The 16,878-nt window shown below is 47.9% G+C and overlaps 1 protein-coding gene across 2 annotated transcripts in view; it reads left to right on the top strand.

Moving 5' to 3' along the window:
- Nucleotides 1-3,897: 3,897 nt before the first annotated feature.
- LOC125883078 (protein-methionine sulfoxide oxidase mical3b-like) overlaps nt 3,898-16,878 on the top strand; it is an 87,928-nt gene continuing 74,947 nt past the window's right edge. Inside the window, exons 1-19 of one of the 2 annotated variants that reach the window (XM_049567204.1) lie at nt 3,898-4,034; nt 4,475-4,650; nt 5,663-6,624; nt 6,741-6,948; nt 7,028-7,144; nt 7,438-7,539; nt 7,997-8,152; nt 8,254-8,354; nt 8,432-8,689; nt 9,715-9,830; nt 10,114-10,240; nt 10,366-10,459; nt 10,546-10,693; nt 12,416-12,612; nt 13,071-13,171; nt 13,272-13,334; nt 13,744-13,923; nt 14,222-14,314; nt 16,342-16,428. In XM_049567204.1, coding sequence (XP_049423161.1) covers nt 6,361-6,624; nt 6,741-6,948; nt 7,028-7,144; nt 7,438-7,539; nt 7,997-8,152; nt 8,254-8,354; nt 8,432-8,689; nt 9,715-9,830; nt 10,114-10,240; nt 10,366-10,459; nt 10,546-10,693; nt 12,416-12,612; nt 13,071-13,171; nt 13,272-13,334; nt 13,744-13,923; nt 14,222-14,314; nt 16,342-16,428 — 2,412 coding nt within the window. In that variant the 5' untranslated portion in view covers nt 3,898-4,034; nt 4,475-4,650; nt 5,663-6,360. Of the gene's footprint in view, nt 4,035-4,474; nt 4,651-5,662; nt 6,625-6,740; nt 6,949-7,027; nt 7,145-7,437; nt 7,540-7,996; nt 8,153-8,253; nt 8,355-8,431; nt 8,690-9,714; nt 9,831-10,113; nt 10,241-10,365; nt 10,460-10,545; nt 10,694-12,415; nt 12,613-13,064; nt 13,172-13,271; nt 13,335-13,743; nt 13,924-14,221; nt 14,315-16,341; nt 16,429-16,878 lie in introns of both variants that reach the window. The other variant, XM_049567205.1, reaches the window with a different exon arrangement.

Genomic DNA, 16,878 nt, shown 5'->3' with positions numbered 1-16,878 from the left:
GTGTGATTAGAGTGGATTTGGACGTCAGCCTGCAGCAGTGTCAGATAGAGAGCTCCGAGAGACGTGAGTACACACTGATTCATTTAATAACTCTTTATTATAACCTGTGTGTGTGTGTGTGTGTGTGTGTGTGTTGAGTTAAACATGAGTAGTTTACAGAGTAGAGTGAGCAGTAGATTATTGTGCTAACAGACAGTTTAACACACAGCTGTTCCTCCTGCCTTAAACCAAACACTGAGATTATAAACACGATTCTAACAGTCCTGGAAAACCTGGAAAGGTCCTGGAATTTTGTTATTTTAATGAAACTGTTACAGCTGATCATATTCCACATAATGTAACATAACAGGTGTGTTTTATTATCAGACAGGTGTTTTATTAACAGACAGGTGTTTTATTATCAGACAGGTGTTTTATTAACAGACAGGTGTGTTTTATTATCAGACAGGTGTTTTATTATCAGACAGGTGTTTTATTAACAGACAGGTGTTTTATTAACAGACAGGTGTTTTATTAACAGACAGGTGTTTTATTAACAGACAGGTGTTTTATTAACAGACAGGTGTGTTTCATTATCAGACAGGTGTTTTATTAACAGACAGGTGTGTTTTATTATCAGACAGGTGTTTTATTAACAGACAGGTGTGTTTTATTAACAGACAGGTGTTTTATTAACAGACAGGTGTGTTTTATTAACAGACAGGTGTGTTTTATTATCAGACAGGTGTGTTTTATTATCAGACAGGTGTATTTTATTATCAGACAGGTGTTTTATTATCAGACAGGTGTGTTTTATTAACAGACAGGTGTGTTTTATTAACAGACAGGTGTGTTTCATTATCAGACAGGTGTGTTTTATTAACAGACAGGTGTGTTTCATTATCAGACAGGTGTTTTATTATCAGACAGGTGTGTTTTATTAACAGACAGGTGTTTTATTAACAGACAGGTGTTTTATTATCAGACAGGTGTTTTATTAACAGACAGGTGTGTTTTATTATCAGACAGGTGTGTTTTATTATCAGACAGGTGTATTTTATTATCAGACAGGTGTTTTATTATCAGACAGGTGTGTTTTATTAACAGACAGGTGTGTTTTATTAACAGACAGGTGTGTTTCATTATCAGACAGGTGTGTTTTATTAACAGACAGGTGTGTTTCATTATCAGACAGGTGTTTTATTATCAGACAGGTGTGTTTTATTAACAGACAGGTGTGTTTCATTATCAGACAGGTGTGTTTTATTAACAGACAGGTGTGTTTTATTATCAGACAGGTGTGTTTCATTATCAGACAGGTGTGTTTTATTAACAGACAGGTGTTTTATTAACAGACAGGTGTGTTTCATTATCAGACAGGTGTGTTTTATTATAAGACAGGTGTGTTTCATTAACAGATTGAATGTTAAACATTAAGTAATTAATAATTTTATATTTCTAAACATGTTTTAATTGAATAAATAAAAAATAAACATTCCAGCTGTTATGTTGTTTTTTGCTGCATTTTTATTAAAATGTTTTTGTTGTTTTTCTATGTTTGTGTTGATTTATTTTGTTTATGTCCTCAATGTGTTGGACTCTCGTAACTCTGCCTCTCAGTGAAAAGTTATCCACATTACAAGCTGAACGTGTGTGTGTGTGTGTGTGTGTGTGTGTGTGTGTGTTGGTGCTTGGTACTGGTGGGTCTGTTCTGTATGAACTTCTTTGTTTCTATTCAGTCTAACACACACACACACATACACACACAGCCACTCAGACAAACACGGTCATGTGACCTGAACTCAGTGACATCATAATGACTGTGTGATGCTTAAAGCTGCAGATCCTTGTTGAGATGCAAAACAGTTTTCTTTTTTCGTTTCAGTGAAAATGAACTCAGGGTCAACGAGATTTTTCCTGAGCTTTTGACTAAACACTCAGTCTTTATCACTTTACTCAGTCAGTCACTGAACTGTTGATCTCTACACTGTAAAACATGAGGAAATTACCTGCTGATGTGTTTCATGATGTAACAGACCTGCAGTCCTGAAGCACAGATGTACAAGAGGTCGATCGGGTGGGTGTACTGTCAAGTAGGTGGGTGGGTTACTGAGGAGCAAGTGGGTAAACTCTGCCATATATTCCAAAGGCTTTTTGGCTGGTTGGTATACCCTGTACACCTGTGTATATCCTCGACTAGGAGATGTTAGTAAATTTTATTTACCTGCAGCGTCTCCTGTTATGGAAGGATGGGTGAGATTTACCTGAGCTGCACATTTCTTTCTTTACGTCAGACATCTTGGTTTTACTCATTTACACGGTCAGGGTGGGGAAGCCCTTCTGTGTTGAGTTCACATGTTCTCCCCGTGTCAGCGTGGGTTTCCTCCAGGTGCTCTGACATGTTCTCCCCGTGTCAGCGTGGGTTTCCTTCAGGTGCTCTGACGTGTTCTCCCCGTGTCAGCGTGGGTTTCCTCCAGGTGCTCTGACATGTTCTCTCTGTGTCAGCGTGGGTTTCCTCCAGGTGCTCCGACATGTTCTTGTCATGTCAGCGTGGGTTTCCTCCGGGTGCTCTGACATGTTCTCCCTGTGTCAGCGTGGGTTTCCTTCAGGTGCTCTGACATGTTCTCCCCGTGTCAGCGTGGGTTTCCTTCAGGTGCTCTGACATGTTCTCCCCGTGTCAGCGTGGGTTTCCTCCAGGTGCTCCCACATGTTCTCCCTGTGTCAGCGTGGGTTTCCTCCAGGTGCTCTGACATGTTCTCCCTGTGTCAGCGTGGGTTTCCTCCAGGTGCTCTGACGTGTTCTCTCTGTGTCAGCGTGGGTTTCCTCCAGGTGCTCTGACATGTTCTCCCTGTGTCAGCGTGGGTTTCCTCCAGGTGCTCTGACGTGTTCTCTCTGTGTCAGCGTGGGTTTCCTCCAGGTGCTCCGACGTGTTCTCTCTGTGTCAGCGTGGGTTTCCTCCAGGTGCTCCGACGTGTTCTCTCTGTGTCAGCGTGGTTTCCTCCAGGTGCTGAACGTGTTCTCCGTGTCAGCGTGGTTTCCTCCAGGTGCTCTGACGTGTTCTCCTGTGTCAGCGTCGGTTTCCGCCAGGTGCTCCGACATGTTCTTTCCGTGTCAGCGTGGGTTTCCTCCAGGTGCTCTGACTTGTTCTTTCTGTGTCAGCGTGGGTTTCCTCCAGGTGCTCTGACATGTTCTCCCTGTGTCAGCGTGGGTTTCCTCAAGGTGCTCAGACATGTTCTCCCTGTGTCAGCGTGGGTTTCCTTCAGGTGCTCTGACATGTTCTCCCTGTGTCAGCGTGGGTTTCCTTCAGGTGCTCTGACATGTTCTCCCCGTGTCAGCGTGGGTTTCCTCCAGGTGCTCCGACGTGTTCTCTCTTTGTCAGCGTGGGTTTCCTCCAGGTGCTCTGACGTGTTCTCTCTGTGTCAGCGTGGGTTTCCTCCAGGTGCTCCGACGTGTTCTCTCTGTGTCAGCGTGGGTTTCCTCCAGGTGCTCTGACGTGTTCTCTCTGTGTCAGCGTGGGTTTCCTCCAGGTGCTCCCACATGTTCTCCCTGTGTCAGCGTGGGTTTCCTCCAGGTGCTCTGACGTGTTCTCTCTGTGTCAGCGTGGGTTTCCTCCAGGTGCTCTGACATGTTCTCTCTGTGTCAGCGTGGGTTTCCTCCAGGTGCTCCGACATGTTCTCCCTGTGTCAGCGTGGGTTTCCTCCAGGTGCTCTGACATGTTCTCCCCGTGTCAGTGTGGGTTTCCTCCAGGTGCTCCCACATGTTCTCCCTGTGTCAGCGTGGGTTTCCTTCAGGTGCTCTGACATGTTCTCCCCGTGTCAGCGTGGGTTTCCTCCAGGTGCTCTGACATGTTCTCTCTGTGTCAGCGTGGGTTTCCTCCGGGTGCTCCAACATGTTCTCGTCATGTCAGCGTGGGTTTTCTCCAGGTGCTCTGACATGTTCTCCCTGTGTCAGCGTGGGTTTCCTCCAGGTGCTCTGACATGTTCTCCCTGTGTCAGCGTGGGTTTCCTCCAGGTGCTCTGACGTGTTCTCCCTGTGTCAGCGTGGGTTTCCTCCAGGTGCTCCCACATGTTCTTCCCGTTTCAGCGTGGGTTTCCTCCTGGTGCTCTGACATGTTCTTTCTGTGTCAGCGTGAGTTTCCTCCAGGTGCTCTGACATGTTCTCCCCGTGTCAGCGTGGGTTTCCTCCAGGTGCTCCCACATGTTCTCCCTGTGTCAGCGTGGGTTTCCTTCAGGTGCTCTGACATGTTCTCCCCGTGTCAGCGTGGGTTTCCTCCAGGTGCTCCGACGTGTTCTCTCTTTGTCAGCGTGGGTTTCCTCCAGGTGCTCTGACGTGTTCTCTCTGTGTCAGCGTGGGTTTCCTCCAGGTGCTCCGACATGTTCTCCCTGTGTCAGCGTGGGTTTCCTCCAGGTGCTCTGACGTGTTCTACCTGTGTCAGCGTGGGTTTCCTCCAGGTGCTCCCACATGTTCTCCCTGTGTCAGCGTGGGTTTCCTCCAGGTGCTCTGACGTGTTCTCCCTGTGTCAGCGTGGGTTTCCTCCAGGTGCTCTGACATGTTCTCCCTGTGTCAGCGTGGGTTTCCTCCAGGTGCTCCGACATGTTCTCCCTGTGTCAGCGTGGGTTTCCTCCAGGTGCTCTGACATGTTCTCCCCGTGTCAGTGTGGGTTTCCTCCAGGTGCTCCCACATGTTCTCCCTGTGTCAGCGTGGGTTTCCTTCAGGTGCTCTGACATGTTCTCCCCGTGTCAGCATGGGTTTCCTCCAGGTGCTCTGACATGTTCTCTCTGTGTCAGCGTGGGTTTCCTCCGGGTGCTCCAACATGTTCTCGTCATGTCAGCGTGGGTTTCCTCCGGGTGCTCTGACATGTTCTCCCTGTGTCAGCGTGGGTTTCCTCCAGGTGCTCCCACATGTTCTTCCCGTTTCAGCGTGGGTTTTCTCCAGGTGCTCTGACATGTTCTCCCCGTGTCAGTGTGGGTTTCCTCCAGGTGCTCCCACATGTTCTCCCTGTGTCAGCGTGGGTTTCCTCCAGGTGCTCTGACATGTTCTCCCTGTGTCAGCGTGGGTTTCCTCCAGGTGCTCTGACGTGTTCTCCCCATGTCAGCGTGGGTTTCCTCCGGGTGCTCCGACATGTTCTCGTCATGTCAGTGTGGGTTTCCTCCAGGTGCTCTGACATGTTCTCTCTGTGTCAGCGTGGGTTTCCTCCAGGTGCTCCGACATGTTCTCTCTGTGTCAGCGTGGGTTTCCTCCAGGTGCTCTGACATGTTCTCTCTGTGTCAGTGTGGGTTTCCTCCAGGTGCTCCCACATGTTCTCCCTGTGTCAGCGTGGGTTTCCTTCAGGTGCTCTGACATGTTCTCCCTGTGTCAGCGTGGGTTTCCTCCAGGTGCTCCGACGTGTTCTTTCTTTGTCAGCGTGGGTTTCCTCCAGGTGCTCTGACGTGTTCTCTCTGTGTCAGCGTGGGTTTCCTCCAGGTGCTCTGACATGTTCTCCCTGTGTCAGCGTGGGTTTCCTCCAGGTGCTCTGACATGTTCTCCCTGTGTCAGCGTGGGTTTCCTCCAGGTGCTCCCACATGTTCTCCTTGTGTCAGCGTGGGTTTCCTCCAGGTGCTCCGACATGTTCTCCCTGTGTCAGCGTGGGTTTCCTCCAGGTGCTCTGACATGTTCTTCCCGTGTCAGCGTGGGTTTCCTCCAGGTGCTCTGACATGTTCTCCCCGTGTCAGTGTGGGTTTCCTCCAGGTGCTCCCACATGTTCTCCCTGTGTCAGCGTGGGTTTCCTTCAGGTGCTCTGACATGTTCTCCCTGTGTCAGCGTGGGTTTCCTCCAGGTGCTCCAGCTTCCTCCCACAGTCCAAAGACATGCAGGTTAATTGGTGACTCTAAATTGTCCGTAGGTGTGAATGTGAGTGTGAATGGTTGTTTGTCTCTATGTGTCAGCCCTGTGATAGTCTGGTGACCTGTCCAGGGTGAACCCTGCCTCTCGCCCAGTGTCAGCTGGGATAGGCTCCACCCCACTGCGACCCCCAACAGGATAAGTGGTTACGGAAAATGAATGAATGAATGTAGGGTTTCCTATTATAGAAGGATCGGCGAGATATTCCTGAGCTGCACAACATTTCTGTCTCTCTGTCGGCCATCTTGGTTTTAATAATTTATGTTGCACTCCTGACATCTGGCCAGTAGGTGGCAGTGTGTGACACTGAGGTTGATTGTAAATATATGACTCCAGCAACAACATCAGCAGCTCTTAAAGAATTAACAAACATGGTTTAATGTTTAAAATGTTTGTGTGACAGAGTGAGACCTCCCTCTGATGAGGCGAGCTGGAGTCCGTCAGTGACATCATCAGCAGGTGACACCCTTCCCATGGTGCCCCACAGCCTCCGGGGTCGCCATGGGAGACGAGACATACCCAGAATACCGAGCTCAGGAGCTATTTGATGAGTTTGTGTCGGCGTCAACCTGCAGGGCGGCACTGTGGTCCTTCAGCCAGCTGTGTGAACACCTGCAGCTGGACCGCAGCACTGCTGAAAGGCCGCTGTACCGACCAATCAAACGGCGCCTCAACTACTGGAGGGCCAATGCTCTGTGGGCCAAACTGGACCGAAGGGCCACCCAGCAGGAGTACCAGAGGGCCCGAGTCTGCAGCAACACCACTGTATGTTTCTTATTCTAAAATATAATATATGACAAATCTACCATAGGTTTTTTACATTAAATATATAACAACACTGATTGGTCAGCTGTGTCCTGTCTCTGTCTCTGATTGGTCAGTGTGTGATCATCGGGGCGGGGCCCTGTGGTCTGCGGACAGCAGTGGAGCTGAGCTTTATGGGAGCTAGGGTAGTGCTGCTGGAGAAGAGAGACTCCTTCTCCAGGAACAACGTACTCCACCTGTGGCCCTTCACCATCCACGACCTGCGGGGCCTCGGGGCCAAAAAGTTCTACGGAAAGTTCTGCGCTGGTTCCATCGACCACATCAGTGAGTCTGTTATCCGTTATGCCTGTCCAATCAGGACGGCCGGATGGTCCAATCAGAACCACCTGTTTCCTGTCTGCAGGTATCCGTCAACTGCAACTGGTCCTGCTGAAGGTGGCCTTACTGCTGGGGGTGGAGGTCCATGTCAACGTGGAGTTCAAGAACCTGGTGGTGCCGCCGGAGGATCAGTACAGACACAGTGAGAACCAGGGTTCTATTAATAACTACCATGGATCGTTAGTAAAGACAAAGAAAAGATCTGAAGAATTTATTTCAACTTGTTTTCCTTTCTGTCCCTGTGTCCACCTGTCCTTCTGTCCACCTGTTCCTCTGTCCACCTGTCTGTCTGTCCACCTGTCCCTCTGTCCACCTGTCCCTCTGTCCACCTATCTGTCTGTCCACTTGTCCCTGTGTCCACCTGTCTGTCTGTCTGTCTGTCTGTCTGTCTGTCTGTCTGTCTCTCCAACTGTCTGTCTGTCCACCTGTGGACAGAGGTGGGTTGGAGGATGGAGGTGAGTCCAAAGGCTCATCCTGTCAATCAGCTGGAGTTTGACGTCATCATCGGAGCAGACGGACGGAGGAACACACTTCCAGGTAAATGGATGGTCTGACAGAGGACAGACTCAAAGTCCAGTTGAGTCTGTTTGACTGAGTCTGACAGAGTCCAGCTGAGACTGACACTGAGGTGTCCTCTTTGATATAAAGTTTGGTAGCTGAGTTTATAAGCAAAAACACAGTTTAGTCTGATGATAGTTGATCAAAGTTTGACAGCTGATTCTGGGAATGAGTACATCGTGTTTGGCGTGATGGCGTTCTGTTGTCTCATTTAGACACTTTTTAGAGACACATAAAGCTTCAGAGTGACGGAGAACAAAACGTGACCTTATTTCAGACATCGAACCAACAAACTCACTGACTTCAAGACGAGGGAACAGGAAATGCTAACATGCTAATGTGCTAAAATCCTAACTCATCCCTTTAGAACTCTTTTTTACCTTTTAACTTTTACCAGAAATATTTCAACAATGTTTTGTGGTGATGTTTCGAGCAGGTTTCAGACGTAAAGAGTTCCGGGGTAAGTTGGCGATCGCCATCACTGCGAACTTTAAAAACAGAAACACATCAGCTGAGGCCAAAGTGGAGGAGATCAGCGGCGTTGCCTTCATCTTCAACCAGAGGTTCTTCCAGGAACTGCGACAGGAAACAGGTACGGAACATAAACCTATATGGAACATGTGCCCCTTCGGGTTTCATTAATTAGATGTTAATTTAAAGTTGTTATCGTTGATGGTGTTGACGATGTTCCAGGGATCGACCTGGAAAACATCGTTTACTACAAAGACGACACACACTACTTTGTGATGACGGCCAAGAAACAGAGTCTGCTGGAGAAGAGGGTCATCAAACAGGTAAACAACACCTGGAGACATAAACAACAAACAACAACACACAACAACAACCACAAAAAAATGTCCTTGTCCATCAGGACTTTGCGGACACTGAGCTGCTTCTGTCTCGGGGGAACGTGGACCAGAATGCGTTGCAGGCGTACGCCCGCGAGGCTGCAGACTTCTCCACCAATCACCAGTTGCCATCTCTGGACTTCGCCATGAATCACTATGGTCAGCCGGACGTCGCCATGTTCGACTTCACCTGCATGTACGCATCAGAGAACGCCGCCTTGATTCGCCAACGCTACGGTCACCAGCTGCTGGTCACACTGGTGGGAGACAGTCTGCTGGAGGTGAGACAGGTGGAGGAACAGACAGGTGGACGGACAGACAGGTGGAGGGACAGACGGAGAGAGACTAGCTGGGTTTTTTGGGAAGTTTTTCCTTATCAGCTGTGAGGGTCCAGTGACAGCTTTCAGGGACAGAGGGTCTAAGGACAGTAGGTCTAAGGACAGAGGGTCTAAGGACAGTAGGTCTAAGGACAGAGGGTCTAAAGACAGTAAGTTTAAGGACAGTAGGTCTAACGACAGTAAGTCTAAGGACAGTAGGTTTAAGGACAGAGGGTCTAAAGACAGTAAGTTTAAGGACAGTAGGTCTAACGACAGTAAGTCTAAGGACAGTAGGTCTAAGGACAGAGGGTCTAAGGACAGAGGGTCTAAGGACAGTAGGTCTAAGGACAGTAAGTTTAAGGACAGAGGGTCTAAGGACAGTAGGTCTAAGGACAGAGGGTCTAAGGACAGTAGGTCTAAGGACAGTAGGTCTAAGGACAGTAAGTTTAAGGACAGAGGGTCTAAGGACAGTAAGTTTAAGGACAGAGGGTCTAAGGACAGTAGGTCTAAGGACAGAGGGTCTAAGGACAGTAAGTTTAAGGACAGAGGGTCTAAGGACAGAGGGTCTAAGGACAGTAAGTTTAAGGACAGAGGGTCTAAGGACAGAGGGTCTAAGGACAGTAGGTCTAAGGACAGAGGGTCTAAGGACAGTAGGTCTAAGGACAGTAGGTCTAAGGACAGTAAGTTTAAGGACAGAGGGTCTAAGGACAGTAGGTCTAAGGACAGTAAGTTTAAGGACAGAGGGTCTAAGGACAGTAGGTCTAAGGACAGAGGGTCTAAGGACAGTAAGTTTAAGGACAGAGGGTCTAAGGACAGTAGGTCTAAGGACAGTAGGTCTAAGGACAGAGGGTCTAAGGACAGAGGGTCTAAGGACAGTAAGTTTAAGGACAGAGGGTCTAAGGACAGTCCTCCTGTCTGTCCACCTGTCTGTCCTCCTGTCTATCTCCCTGTCCCCCTGTTTGTCCTTCTGTCTTCCTGTGTGTCCACAGCCCTTCTGGCCGATGGGGACAGGAATCGCTCGAGGATTCCTGGCAGCTCTGGATTCAGCCTGGATGATCCGATCGTGGTCTCAGGGAGGAGCTCCGCTGGATGTCCTCGCAGAGAGGTGGACATTAATACTGAGGACATGTTTATACTGTCAGAGGGACAAGCTGTCCTTTAGTCACTGTCTGTCCCCCTGTCTGTCCCTGTGTCCCCCTGTCCATATCTCTGACTCTGTCCCTCTGCCCCCTCCCCCCCCCGTGTCCCACTGTCCCTGTCTCTGCCCCACTGTGTCCCCCATGTCCCTGTGTCCCCCTGTCCCTGTCTCTGACTCTGTTCAACTGCCCCTCTGTCCCCCTGTGTCCCTCTGTCCCCCTGTCCCTGTGTCTGTTCCCCGTGTCCCTCAGAGAGAGTCTGTACCGTCTCCTCCCTCAGACGACACCAGAGAACCTTCAGAAGAACATCAGTCTGTTTACTGTCGACCCGACGACCAGATACCTGAACGTCAACCTGCTGCTGGTCACACCTGTACAGGTACACACTCACACACACACACACACACACACACACACACACACACACACACACACACACACACACACACACACACACACACACACAGGTCGTCCAATAAGAATCAGTGTCTCTGTCCTCTCCAGGTGAGACACCTGGTGGACACAGGTGAGGAGGCCGGGCTGAACACACACAGTGGTGACATCACGCGGCTGCCGTCTCCAGGACTCCGCCCACAAAGTGAGTCTCATTAACAGAGGGAAGTGATGATGTCACAGTGACTGAGCTGTGCTGTGATTGGTCGTCTGTCTCCTGCTCTCTGATAGGTTCCTTGTCTCAGTCCAATCAGCTGCTCTCCTGGTGTCAGGAGCAGACCCGTGGTTACCGTGGCGTCGCCGTCACTGACCTCACCACTTCCTGGAAGAGCGGCCTCGCCCTCTGCGCCCTGATTCACCGCTTCAGACCTGACCTCATGTAACCCTGCCATCATCATCATTATTATTATTATTATTAGTTATTATTGTTATTATTATTGTTGTTATTGTTACTCCATATTCAGCAATGTAAGTGTTGACGCAATGTTCACACTGTTGTTACTGAGTTCTTTGAACCACAGGAGACACTCAGGTGTCCAAATGTCCGTCTCCTGAGGGACACGTTGGTCTGTTACTTTTCTTGTGTCCAACATTTATACTTTTTAGAATATTTTGCTTTATTTGAAAACATTTTTACAATGATGAGTGAACAACAAACTGCGGTGTGAACGCTGATGCTGAAAAAGCAGAAATATAAAAACGAAGACGTCTGTCAGAGTTAGGGATGCACCGAAATGAAAATTTGTGGCTGAAGCCGAATAATATTAAACGCTTGGCCGAATACTGAGTACCGAATCCCGAATATCGTTGTTTAGTTTTTCATTAAGGGCGGCACGGTGGTGTGGTGGTTAGCACTGTCGCCTCACAGCAAGAGGGTTGCCGGTTCAATCCCGGGCGTGGGAGCCCTTCTGTGTGGAATTTGCATGTTCTCCCTGTGTCAGCGTGGGTTTCCTCCAGGTGCTCCGGCTTCCTCCCACAGTCCAAAGACATGCAGGTTAACTGGTGACTCTAAATTGTCCGTAGGTGTGAATGTGAGTGTGAATGGTTGTCTGTCTCTATGTGTCAGTCCTGTGATAGTCTGGCGACCTGTCCAGGGTGAACCCTGCCTCTCACCCAGTGTCAGCTGGGATAGGCTCCACCCCCCCGCGACCCTCAAGAGGATGAAGCGGTTAGAAGATGAATGAATGAGTTTTTCATTAGTTTTTGCAGATGAACCCTCCAGATTAGTGTTGTCACGGTACCAAAATTGGGACCCAGTGTACGATACCAATGAAAATATCATGGTTCTGAGTAGTATCAGGATACCACAGCGAAAATGAGGCAGATGTGCCTTTTGTCATTTATAAAAAGATAAATCACTTTTCTATAATACATCAATGATATTTCAATGGAATAAATTACTTATTGACTTATTCATACTTCAAAAACAGCATCAATAAGTGATTAACATAGGGGGGATTGAAATAAAATAAATAAATAAAATAAAAATCAACCAGCCACCCTCCTCCCCTGACAAGTAAAGAACAGTCCCTAAAGTGCGGTGAGGTTTGTGGGCCGTGAACGGCTCGTTTCTCCTCTGACACGTCACATACCTGTGTTCGGCTGGCTCGGCTGTTCAGGTACTTCTGGGCAGTCATGACGCCAAGAAGAGGATATTATTGGAGCCGACTTCTCCGTCGCCGGTAAGCCGATGGCCGCCGTATTTGACAGGAATACTGTCTGTGTCTGTGACCCCCGTTCAACCCACAATCAGTGGGATTTGCCTTTCGTTTCTGCTGCTGGTTGAAATCTGTAGGCTGCTCGCACAGCGTGCTGAATGATTTAAGCCTACTTTGCTCGCTCAAAACTTAGTCGCAAATGCGAGTGTCGTGACAGACGGATCGCCACACTGCCGACATTTCACTCAGTATGGTCACGACACGCTGTTTGATTGCGGTATCAAAACACGCCACTATTATTCGGCCTTGCTTTTAACTTATTCCACCGAATACTGAATGTGTGGTTTTCTTTGCAATATTTGGCCAAATATATTCGGTTACTGAATATTTGGTGCATCCCTAGTCGGAGTTTGTGATGACGTTAACTTCCTGTTTGTCCACAGAGACTTTGACTTGTTGGACGTGTCCTCTGTGGAGGACAACACTCGTCTGGGCTTCGATGTGGCCGAACGTCAGTTTGGGATTTCTCCTCTGATGACGGTGGACGAGATGGCGTCCTTTGGAGAACCCGACTCTCTGTCCATGGTGATGTACCTGAGTCAGTTCTACCAGATCCTCAAAGACTCGCCGCCCCCTGCCGGTGAGACTCTGACACACACACACACACACACACACACACACACACACACACACACTGATGGACACAGAGACACAAAGACTTTTAAACAAAAAGAAACAGTTAAACTGAGGAAACATCTCAAACTGACACAAAGAGTTGAAATGAAAATAAAAAGATTCTTAAACTCTTAAAAAATGACTTTAATGAAAGAATTAAACTCATTAATGAAATAAAAAAAGACTTTAAATTAAATTGAGGATTCTTTAACAAAAGAAACACAAGAAGACGACAGACTTCATGTTGAACAGAAACATGTTGATGTTGAATGGATGAGGGTCACAGAAGCTCCAGTTCATCATAGTTCATTTTAAATGCAGTGCTGCAGGTCTGAAACATTCAAACCAGTTCAACCTCAGTTTATTCTGACCTGATGTGTGTGTGTGTGTGTGTGTGTGTGTGTGTGTGTGTGTGAGATTCAGGGACTCTGAGTCAGAGCTCTGACCTGAGATCAGCTCTCATCACTCCAGCCTCATTGCTCAGCAGACTGGGACTCAGTCCGTCCAGGAAGAGGAACCCAAAGGTCTGTCTGTCTGTCTGTCTGTCTGTCTGTCTGTCTGTCTGTCTGCCTGCCTGCCTGCCTGTCTGTCTGTCTCTGAGCTGTGGACACTTTGTCTCTACAGGAGCAGAAGGACACTGTGGGCAAGCGGAGGAGGACCAGCCGAGTGTGTCGAGATCAGCAGGAGGTTGGTTCACTCACCAGAGTCTAATGAGTGATTTTATCACCATTGAACTGACATGATTCAGAGTCCACAGGGACAAAATAAAGCTCAGTGAAACTGTCCTGTTTCATCCTCTCACCGTTCCAACAATCACCAGCTCTGTTGGGTTTAAATTAACCCTTCATTCACCCAGTCAGATGTGACAAAATGCTGAATCTGTACAGGACAAAATCACTGATTATTTACACAGAGTCTGGTGGGTTTGATGATGATGAGATATGTATTAATATGATTCATGTAAGCTGTCACACAAACATGTAAACACTTGAACTGATTCATAAACAGATCAACAGGTGAAACTTCAGAAAGAATAATAACAATATAAACAAAGTAACAACAGTTTCAGTCCTTATGAACCTGTGTTTGTCTCCAGTCATGTGACCTGAACCGTGATGATGTCAGCCAGGTGTGTGACGAGGCCTTTGTGGGTGGGGCCAGTGGCTCCAGAGTGCGTCTGATGGCCAATCAGCTGCAGGCGAAGCTGGACGAGAGCTCCGCCTCCTGCAGGAGTTCTTCTTCTTGTTCTGCTGCAGCGGCGTCTTTATGTCGACAGGTGAGTTCAGAGTAATGTCATCAGGGACATGTCACTTCCTGTTCATCAGATCAGGTTATGGTTTTAAACATTTTAATGTTGAACATCATCAGGTGATCAGTGATGTCATCATCAGATGATCACAGAGGAGTTTATTCAACAGGAAGTGCTCGTTAATAAATGTCAGGTCAAAGTTTGAATAATAAACCTGCAGATAAACAACAACAGAAAACAGCTGATTATATTATATTTACTGAATGAATGAATGAATGCATGGATGGATGGATGGATGGATGGATGATATGACTGTGTGAACCAGCAGGGGGAGCTGTCGTCCAGCCTTCCTCCATCATCACAGTCTGCAGACTGTCAGTCCACCGCTGCTCCGCTACAGACCTCTTCATGGAGACCGGTAAATACTGGGAGACACTTAAGACCAGCAGAGACCAGTAGAGTCAGCAGAGACCTGTTAAGACCAGTACAGACCAAAAGAGACCAGTACAAACCAATAGAGACCAGCAGAGACCTGTAGAGACCAGTAGAGACCAGCAGAGACCAGCAGAGACCTGTAGAGACCAGCAGAGACCTGTAGAGACCAGTAGAGACCAGCAGAGACCAGCAGAGACCTGTAGAGACCAGCAGAGACCAGCAGAGACCTGTAGAGACCAGTAGCAGGGTCTGACATTAACGGTTGCCCGAATGCCCGGGGCAGGTAAAAATAGCCGCCGGGCCAGCAGACCCTGCGCAGACATGCCCGATTGGGCAAGCAGCACCGACTCGGACACACACACACACACACACACACACACACACACACACACACACCGGACAGCCTCTCAGTCCTTAGCCGCTAACGTTAGCTCATGTACAACACAGGTACCACAGAAACTTTTACAAAGGGTCATAATGTGCTTCTAGTGACTGTCAAATCACCAGCGAAAGATGTTTTAAATGCGGACACGGAGAGCAGCTGCCTGCTCTCATGGGACAAAGATCCTCTGAGAAGAAAGACGGATCACTCTGCTCTGTCGCCAGGAACAAACTGGGAGGCAAAGATCCTCTCTGAGGAAGAGGGCTCACTTTGCTGCAGGGTTCACCAAAATGTTTTTTTTTCTTTTAATAAATTGAACACACATTAAAGAACATACAAGATCCTGTAGAGAATTAATACATATAATACAATACAATAAACATTGTCAAATTAAATGAAGGAAGAGGATTTTTGTAAAGGCAAATTAAATACTGGGGATTTATGTAAAAATATACATAGAGACATTTAAATAATTATATAATTAAAGATATGTAGGCTATGTTAGGTGAATACTCCTGTCAGTGACCCTGACCACTGGCATTGGCTAAAGAACTGGAGTTGGTCCCTGGACGCTGCACTGCGGCTGCCCACTGCTCCCAGTGTATACAGTAGGATGGGTCAAATGCAGAGGTCAAATATATGTAATGTGCTGAGAAAGGACAATAAAGAATCTTCTTCTAATAATAATTTCTTAATAACTAGGAGATAACAAAAGAATAAAGAGATTTCAAAGACTTAAAAAATAAGGGACATGAATCAAAACAAGAAGAAGTGAGATATATCCCCAGTCATGCACACCCAGTTTTAATAAACTCAGTACTGTTTTCAGCACACATATTGTTTTGTCTTCATTCAATGTAGTTAGCACATGTTGTTATTGTGCCATTGGTTTTGGCCTTGGTGCCCCAATAAATTTGTATTTATTAAAGGCCAAAGTGGCCTTGCCCTAAAAATATCTTAACTCCAGGCCTGTAATCGTGTATTTCCTCTCCTGTTTCTGTCCTCGGAGGGGCCAGTTGCAGTGTGCTGCTTTTTTATGTGCTGCTGCCTCCATTGGCTGAGCGTCTCTGCTGACGTAAGATATAAGTCATGAGCGAAACCACACAGCCAGAAAAAGAACCTCTAAAGCAGGGCAAGTAAGAATTTAGATGGGGCAAGTAGATTTTTTCCTACTTGCCCGGCAGGGCAAGTAGGAAAAAATCTTAACGTCGGACCCTGAGTAGGGACCTGAAGAGACCAGCGGAAACCTGTAAAGACCAGTAGAGACCAGTACAGACCAACAGAGACCAGCAGAGACCTGTAAAGACCAGTAGAGACCTGTAGAGACCTATAGAGACCAGTACAGACCAACAGAGACCAGCAGAGACCTATAGAGACCAGTACAGACCAACAGAGACCAGCAGAGACCTGTAGAGACCAGTACAGACCAACAGAGACCAGCAGAGACCTGTAGAGACCAGTACAGGCCAACAGAGACCAGCAGAGACCTGTAGAGACCAGTACAGACCAACAGAGACCAGCAGAGACCTGTAGAGACCAGTACAGACCAGCAGACTAGTACTGAGTGTCCACACGTTAACGTCTCGGTGTCCTCTGTGTGTCTCCATGGAAACGCCTCGGTGTCTCAGAGGAAGCGAACTCTTCAGCAGGAACAGATGAGTTTTCGGTTCAGAGAGAAGGTCAGGTCTCAGTCCGTCGTCAGCAGGGATGAGCAGGTATGGCGCCCGCCGCACGGCATTCTGGGTATCTGTGCTGTGTCTCTGTTAGACTGTAGATATATACTGTGTGTACATATGTGATGTGTATATGTGGTGTGTGTATGTGATGTGTATATGTGGTGTGTATGTAGGTCAGTGTGGCAGTAACATGTGTGTGTTATAAAACTGAATGAACAGTGAGCAGCTGTTGTGTCCTGCGGCTCGGTCTAATTCCTGAAGCTCTGCAGGGCTGTGTGTGTCATGTGATCAGAGTTCAGATCAATAAGAGACAGTCAGAGGACATAAATACTGTCTATTGATCAGAGGACAGCTGACTGCACATCAGCCTGCAGCTGGACATGACATCCTGCCCCCCCCCCAGCTGTCTGCTGACACCAAGGTGATGTTCGTGAAGGAGTCTCATCAGCTGAGGACATGTCACTGCACCTGCTTTGTCAGGACACGTTC

This window comes from Epinephelus fuscoguttatus, linkage group LG22, assembly GCF_011397635.1.
Source record: "Epinephelus fuscoguttatus linkage group LG22, E.fuscoguttatus.final_Chr_v1".
NCBI lineage: Eukaryota > Metazoa > Chordata > Actinopteri > Perciformes > Serranidae > Epinephelus > Epinephelus fuscoguttatus.
The sequence above is the reverse complement of the archived record's forward strand: the minus strand, read 5'-3'. Positions and strand labels throughout refer to the sequence as shown.